We start from the raw sequence: 8556 nt of genomic DNA on the forward strand, positions 1-8556 counted from the left end.
CTGGGCACCCTAGTGGGAACAAGTTCACAGCGGAATGTCACTCGATCGGACAGCAGTTCGATCGGGTGGCATTCCTAGTGCATTGAACATGTTGAAAAATCGATTAAGTGTTAAAGCCCAAGTATCTCATGATCCGAAGAGTAATCCGATCGGATGGTAGTCCGATCGATCAACAGTTCGTTCAATACTCAAACTTCAAGTTTCATCATAAGTGATAAAATGTGGGACCCGTAGTGCAAGTCGATCGGTTGCCCGGCCGTTCTGGTGGCTGTCTGTTCGGACAGCTGTCCGATCGGATGGTACCCCATCCTGGTCGTCCCGTTCGTCCTACACTTGGTTGTTTTGAATTGTTTGTCATATTATCGAGGCATTTTGATAACGTGTAAAACAACAGTAACTTTGTCACTACTTGGTGCTCCCGATCAGACAGGAATCACCCAGATCCGGTCAGTTAACTTTTTGTGACGGTGTTCCATGTTTAACTCGAAATCGGTAAACCTCGTGGCTAGAATCCAGATCTTGAGCCCCACAACCACAAGAAGGAGTAGTATGTCGACACAAGGTCCGATTCCACCGGTTTTGAGTGTATTGAGTGTAAAAGAGTTGAAAGAAAGTTGAAAAACCATCTTTTAATCCTTTCTTTGGTGGAAATGTTTAGATCTACTAGAGATCTTTGTTTGTTTATGTGGAAATCGGTTAGATCTAAGTTGTTCTTGGTGGATTGAGGCCAAAACATGAAGTTCTTCAAGAACACATGATGACGTCACCCTAGAACACCTCAAATCGGGTGATTTCACGGTTAAAAGTTAAGATTCAAAAGATAGAAAGGTGTAGGAGCGCGTGTAGATTAAGAAAGTACAAGGTTTAGAGCGAGATCTTACCTGAATCGAGAGAAATCTGAGAAAAGGTGAAGTACACGAGCTGGTCGGTCAGAGGGTTTCCAAAAGTGGAAATGATGACAATGACAGGGGTATTTATAGAGTTCCAAAAGAGGAAATGGCTGGCCGATCGGTCAGCAGCTTGATCGAACAGCCTGTCCGATCGGACAGTAGTCCGATCGGTCGGCTGGTCGCCTGATCAATCGGCCGAGTGATTCGAGTGTTCGGTGCGATGATCTTGGCTGTTTCGACTTCGATTGCGAGCGTTGCGATGCGATAGAGTTTCCTAGTCAAATTACTTTTAATCCCAACTACTCATATCGTGCGCTGTCTCTTCTCGACTAATTATCATACTATATCAACATATAATCATCCTTGTTTCGTATTTGTTTTGAGATTGCGATTCAATTGCGATGAGTTCGATTGCGATTCAATTGATTACCACATAACGTAAATAAACATGCACAAGTAACACTTAAGGCATACACATACGTATAATAATCACCAAAATGTGTAATTCGGGTTTGCGAGCGCGACGTTGATTAGATTAGTTCGATTATCGTTTAGTTGACTTTATTGCATTGTTACTTCCTATTATTCAGAGTCGTAAAGCGATTCGTATCGAGAAATATACTTCGATTACTTTGATTGTAATTAACTAATCCACATAATACAACTAACGTAAAAACTCAAAAAACAACCTACAGTCAAAGAAGTCAAAACAGGGATTGAGCAAGGAGTGACAGATCGCAATTAGCGATCTTTTCTTCCTTTGACTTCAATCTTGACTTTGACTTTGACTTTCAAAACACTGGGGTTTTACACCCAAGGGATGGGCCAAGGGTGTGGTGATGAGCCCCTTTATATATACATGTGTATGTAAGTATATGTGCGTGTGTGTTGGATAAGAAAGCAATGGATCGTCAGTGGCGTCTTGGAGGGGATGAATGGGACGGGGACGAACCAAAGGGGGCGGTGTGGACGCCCTTGACGGGCCTCGACGACCTTGGGACGTCCCCCACACCCACTAGCCTTAGTTACCTGTTAAAAAATATATATCAAAATTTATCTTTAACCAAGATTGTATCATCAAGATATAAGTTTTGAAAACACATATATATAAAACGTAAAAAAAAAAAAATCAAACATACATAACGAAATAAGAAAGGAATTATCCCAATAAAGTAAATATAAATATTTCTACTAGAATTAACGAACTTTTATATGACCTTGCATATCTTCATATATGGGTAGTCGGTTTTCCGGTCACCAAGTGCCAAATCCGGTAATGATATGTCTTTAAAAGCCTTCAAAAGTGCGTCTGCCTTATTACATCCGACAAGCACTCTAGGGGGTTTCACCAGTTCGGTAACTCTTCCATTCCAACTATCAATCTCTGTCTCCAACACCAAATCCGAACCCAAAAACTCCTTCAAAAACGGCTCCACCACCATCACCATCGGGTTTGCGATCAACACACACCGTTTCCCACACGCCGAGAACACACGGCACGCCTCTGGGTGCTGGTCAGTTGAGTAAAATTTAGGCAAGGCCGCACGCGCCACGGATTCGATGTTGGAAACTTTCACTCCGGCCATGGTGGCAAGTATTAGAACACGGGTTCCAGCAGATTCGGAGATGAAATGATAGAGAATTCCGGGCGATCGAGGAAGCAAGAAGTAAGAAGAGGAGTCTTAGAGGTCCACCAACCTCAAAGGCTACAAGGACAAAATAGGTGAAAAAACACCAAGTTAATCCGAGGGTTAACTTGTGGTTCGTGTCTCATCCAAATAAGGTTAATCTTCTTTCTTCCTCAATTGACTATTGCAAAAATCCTGCAAAACAACCACAACACCGTGAAGCTTGTTACAAGGAGGAGAATAGGGGGTTCTCCTTGTAACTACCCTCCGGCATGAGAATAAGAACTTGTTTTGAGGATAAAAGTGTGTGTATTAAGTGAGAGAGCAAGAGAGTGATCCTTAAATCTGAAAATGAAGTTCACTATTTATAGCCAAAGAGAGTTATGAATGAGGTGGGCTGATGGGCCTTGGGCCTAACGTCAAAAATAAGGAATATCCTCTTTGCCCCCTCGAGCACGACCGTTAGTGTTTGCAGGCGAAAGAGTAGTTGGCGCACGTTGAATAGATCCACGTAGCCTGGTAGTTATCTTTGTTGTCTGGTCTGGCATCAACAGTTTGGTGGAGATCATGGAGAAGTGGTCAGCGCATGATGATTGGTGACACGTAGGTGTCCTTGTGCACTTCGTGTCTCCTGCATAATTGCTCATTGTGCAGTATTACTGGGCACAACCTATCGTGCGCCTATTGGCTATCCGCTCTAGCACTCGTACTAGTTGTACCTTCTAAACTTATTCTGCTGGCGCAGAGAAAGCTTGCGCTTCTTTGGACTTGTGCCATTTCTTTTGTAGATTATAGTAAGTGTTGGATTTTGTCTATTAGGGGTATGGCTTGCTGCGCGCGACCTGAGCTACCTCGTGTAGCTGGCGCAGGATTAGGGACCATACCCCTTCACTGGGGAAATGGACTACGTCCCCGAAGTAGGGTTCTGTCCAAGTCGGAAACCATAGAGATCCTTTGTTGTTATGGAATATGTTCTTGATATGATTCCAAGCTTTAAGTGCCGTTGATTCCAGTTCAAGAACTCATGCTAGGAGATCATCAGACAACAAAGATCCGTAGATCCATTGCAAAACTATTGCATCAATCTCCATCCAGGCTTCACGAGTTGGGTCATCCATCGGGGGAGGATCTAAACCATCAATATGATCCAGTACTTTGTATCCATGGGCATGTAACTGAAAAAGTTTCACCCATGCCGAGTAAGTCACCTTCTACCCATCGAAGATTCAGACTTTATTTTGGATGTTCGTGATAGTGTAGACCGGATGCGGAGATTCAGGTTTAGTTGGGGTTGGGTTAGATTTGTCTCCCATGGCAGACAAGTTGTTGGAGACCGTGGTTTGTGTTGTGGATCGAAAAAATTAAAACGGCGGGGTACAGAGCTAGGGTATCAGCTCTAAGGGTGTACGGAGTGGGTTAGGCAAACCCCTCGGCAACCCCCTTTTGTCGATCGGGAGGCCACACCACACCACTTTTGCCGATCGGTGCCCAAATTTTTGGGGAAAAGCTGTCGTATGCGGCAAAGAAGAGGGAAAGGGTGGAAGTGGTGGGGCCCAGACTTATATCAACCAACCACATTTTTTTTTTTAAATTAGTTTGCCTAATCTCATTTTAGGCATACACCCCTTATCTTTTTTAGGCAATAGGCAAGAAAGAGGGAAAATACATGACACAAGGTTGGGTGAGGAAAAGTTTATCTAATCTCAAGGGGCATACACCCCTTATACCCTAATGATACATGGTCAACATAAATAAGAAAGAGCCAAACAAACATTTCTAACAATTAGTGGCTATCTAAGGAAATACACAACTACAGAAAATACAATAAATACGTGATAATAATATGTGTATCAGTATGTGTTTCGTTAAGGCCACTTGAGGCGTTACGTGGTGGTTCAATGATCATGCATTGTTTACCGTGGAACACCACCGCCGCCCTTGCCCATCACACGTGATCAGTAAAACGTGTTGTAGCCATAACGCGTTGTGGGTTGTTTACTATGGCACATGTTCGGTTGTTCTTCAATGGTAGATGTTTGTGTGGTGAGTGATTGACATTTCCACTAAAATTCATCACTAGTGATGAAATAAAGCTCGATGATGTGACGGAACTTGATTGAATGTTGTGAGTGATGAAACTCTGTCACTAGTGAAGCGCCCCTAGCCCTAAGAATAATATGTGTATTAGTATGTGTCTCGCTAACAATACCAAGGTAGATGGTGTCCATTTCATGTGGTGAAGATTTAAATTGTGTAAAGGTACCCTCTCAAATGAACAAAAGTCCAATATATTAAACCCAATCCATGTAAGTCTATGTTGATAGACCTAAGTTGAAGACGACCTATTAGGGTTAAGTTCACCATACTACTAAGTCTCCCCCACAACATAAGACATGTTTTTTCATCTTCCCAAACATTATTTATGTACTTGTACTCTTACACACACATATACAATCATCAATTATGGAATCCAATATGGACTTAGCGTGTCGGAGGGTGGTCTAGAGACCTTGGTCTCTGAACTCTTCTAACGGTCTCTACCCCTTATAACGCATGCTTCCTGATCTTCTGTATAGGTCAGAACTTGCTTCTTCCGGTCCCTTTGTGTGCAAGTGATTCAGATTTAGATTGCCATTCAAAACAAACATAATAGGATATTATGGACCGAACTTTATGATGCTATAAATTTGTCGATAATTATACTACGGACCTGCTCCGTTGTTACATTTGCGTTGCGTGGTTTATAATTACGAGTCTACCAAACAATTTAATTGATACATAATTTGGTTCAACCAGATAATTTGGTACAGCATATATCATTATCAATAAACCAAATCATACCATGCAACTCCTAGCACCCCATGATCTTCCCGGCTGCGACTTTAGGTTTTCCGGTGTCCACCGTCCCATCATTTCCAGCCAACATCTTGTACTTATCTTTCCTCGTAAAATTCGTACACTCGTATGACAAACTCGACGCAATCGTCCGTTGAATATAGTTCGCGACATCATGGCTCGATTTACCACTTGCACAAGTCAACTCATAAGGTAACTTATTTAAGAAGGTAACTTCGTAAGCCGGACTAGGGTTCATAAAAAAGTAAAACGGATCCATCCCCTTCCACCCTCTTGCAGTGGTGCCATGAAACATGCTCATCTTGTTCGACATTGCGACTGGAACGAGCTCGTTAGTAAGCTCAGCGAACAAAGCGGAAAACCGAAGCAAAAACGGTTCTCTACAAGTGGTTCCTTCCGGGCATATAACCAAATCACCTTCTTCTAAAAGCTTCTTGATCATGTTTGCATCGGCTGTCCGGTCTCGGTTTAACCGGACTGTTTTAATCGGGGATATGATCTCCGAGAGTCTCGACAACGAGTATGTGACCGCGGGTATTGGGCGGCCGAGTGAGGTCGAGAGGAATATCGGGTCAAGGAGGGTACGGTGTGAGCATATAAAGAGGACTCCCGTTTGACCTGTTGACTTTTTCGCGGGAGGGGGTGGTGTTCCTTTAATGTAGACGCGTACGCCGAGTGCCCAAAAGGCGTAGTAGACTAGCGGCATTGGGAGGAGTGCACCCGCCGCAATGCGCAGGCATGCGAGGAGAAACCCTACCGGAATCCAGAGAATGGTTATGAGGGCCTTGAACGGGGTTAGTTTGTGGACGAGTCTGCCGTCGTGGAAGACCACCGGTTTTGGAAGTTTGTCTACTGTTACCGGCTTTAGCTCCGATGTTGCTGGTGGTACGATGTAACCTTCCTGAGGTGGAGAAGATGAGTTTAGTTAGATATGAATTATGTCATTGAATATGTAGTCAACGCAAAGATATGGGGTTGACTATTGTGGTTGAGTAAAAGTCAAACTTTTGAACGTCATTCATTTTAAATTGTAGTAGTTCATTTATTTGAAAATAAATGTACTTTGACTTGTATTTACGTCTAGTAGATCTTGTATGAATTTCTAGTAGCTCAGTTAATTGAAATATGAGTAAAACGCGTAAAAATGTGGTTTTGTAAAGCTTTTGTTTAGTTTTTGGTTATCTAATGGTTAAAACCAGCTAAAAATGCTTTAGAAATACGTTCATTATCTCACTCTTTTCACGTAACTTATCTCAGATGTTTTTTTTTTTAAAACACCTATCATCGATACTCTTAAAGAAACTTTTAGTGACTGGACTATTATGCATGCCTAATTGAAACACGGATTTTACTACTAGTAATAATAATAACCTTATTGTTAAGTAAAACAAGGTAAAAGTTTTTAATATATTCTTTTGAAAATCATTACTAAAATATAATAAGCTAAGCATGTCTCATTAAGGAATAAGTTTAAAAAGCTATTATAAAAACATATAGAATTTTAAACAAATAAAAGGTATTGTAAAATTAGAGGGAATTTCATTTCAGATGTACATGTTATATCGATAATCTTGTTATATTAATTATTCATATGTTGTTTTAACGTTTAATTTTTTTTTCTTACATACCATGTTATGTTATGGATAATATATTATTTTCTACACGGAACTTATACATGTATTTATACATGTATTTGCTATACAAATAAACATTATGTTTTTATGTTTTTTTTTTTTGAATTTCAAGATAGATGATAAACATCATATTTCAACAAATTTTAGATATATTTTAAGCTTTTAAGATTAAAAAAATAAGTTATTAATTTTCTTCTCTCTTTAATTAGCATAAAACGTTTATCTGAAATAAACCCTCCCTTTTAATAGTGTGAAATAAAAAAAATAAAAAAAATAAAAAAATTAAAAAAAAAACTTATATGACCTTGCATAACTTCATATATGGGTAGTCAGTTTTCCGGTCACCAAGTGCCAACTCCGGCAGTGAAGCATCTTCAAAAGCCTTCAAAAGCGCGTCCGCCTTATGACTTCCGACGAGTACTCCCGGAGTTTTCAAAAGTCCGGTAGCTCTTCCATTCCAACTATCAATCTCCGTCCCCAACACCATATCCGCACCCAAAAACTCCTTCAAAAACGGTTCCACCATCACCGTCGGGTTCGCGGTCAACACACACCGTTTCCCACACGCCGCGAACACGCGCCACGCCTCAGGGTGCAAGTCACTAGAGTAAAACTTCGGCAAGACCGCACGTGCCACGGATTCAATATCCGAAACCTTCATCCCGGCCATGGTTGCAAAAATAAGAACACGGATTCCAGCTGCTTCGGAGATGAAATAGTATAGAATTCCGGCGATCGGAGAAGCTAGAAGTAAAAACAGGAGTCTTAATGGTCCGCCAACTTCAAATGCTACAAGGGCAAAATAGGGAAATGAACTACGTCCCCGGAGCAAGGTTCCGTCCAAGTCGGAAACCACGGTTTGCTTATCGCGGCCGAATGTTTCGCATGTCGCGATCGCCGGAAATTCACTAGAGTAGTCGGAGTTCTTGTGATTACCGGCCATTGTTGTAACGAGGATGCATTGGTTTGGCGTTAGTTAGGAGTATTTATAGTGTTGTGGAGGTGGAGAATTAATTAGTTATTCTCAACCAAACTTTATTAAAAATAATTGCGTGGGGACATTGATTTTTTAATGTATCTTTAACTCTCAAGGTGACCATTTTCAAATGTTTTAATGTATCTTTAACTCTCAAGGTGACTATTTTCAATTTTTTAAGGTATCTTTAACTCTCAGGGTGACCATTTTCAAATGTTTTAAATAGATGTGAAAGTATTTAAATGGAATGCCATATGTTTATACGAATTATATACTACTTACGCGACACGTGGAATGATAAAATATTCAACAATAAACCATTTTTTTACTCTAACGACGACTAAGGATATAAAGGCAACCTCTTTTATGAGTGAAAACCCGAGTGAGGATAGCTTCTTTTGAATGAGCATAATGATGTATATTTACATATTTGAATTGTATTTTCAGTTGTAATTATCCAGATATATATCTCTCGTTATTTTCTAGAGGTTCATTTCTTTAATAGACACTTGTGTGCAAAAAAAATTTACCACTATCTACGAGTAGATAGTCTAGTTGTATTTGCGATATAA

The 8556-nt window shown here is 40.7% G+C and overlaps 1 protein-coding gene and 1 pseudogene across 1 annotated transcript; both read right to left on the bottom strand.

The window, feature by feature from the left end:
* Positions 1-3754, bottom strand: part of LOC110914126 — a 53601-nt pseudogene extending 49847 nt beyond the window's left edge.
* A 1419-nt stretch (positions 3755-5173) lies between these two features.
* On the bottom strand, positions 5174-7973 carry LOC110912355 (glycerol-3-phosphate acyltransferase RAM2). Its single transcript, XM_022157054.2, has 2 exons — positions 7313-7973; positions 5174-6275 (listed from the first exon to the last, which is right to left on the bottom strand). Exons 1-2 carry the CDS (start codon positions 7949-7951, stop codon positions 5370-5372), a joined length of 1545 nt encoding a protein of 514 aa, XP_022012746.1. The 5' UTR covers positions 7952-7973; the 3' UTR covers positions 5174-5369.
* Positions 7974-8556: the final 583 nt, after the last annotated feature.

The sequence above is a fragment of the Helianthus annuus genome, chromosome 15, assembly GCF_002127325.2.
Source record: "Helianthus annuus cultivar XRQ/B chromosome 15, HanXRQr2.0-SUNRISE, whole genome shotgun sequence".
NCBI classification, from domain to species: domain Eukaryota; kingdom Viridiplantae; phylum Streptophyta; class Magnoliopsida; order Asterales; family Asteraceae; genus Helianthus; species Helianthus annuus.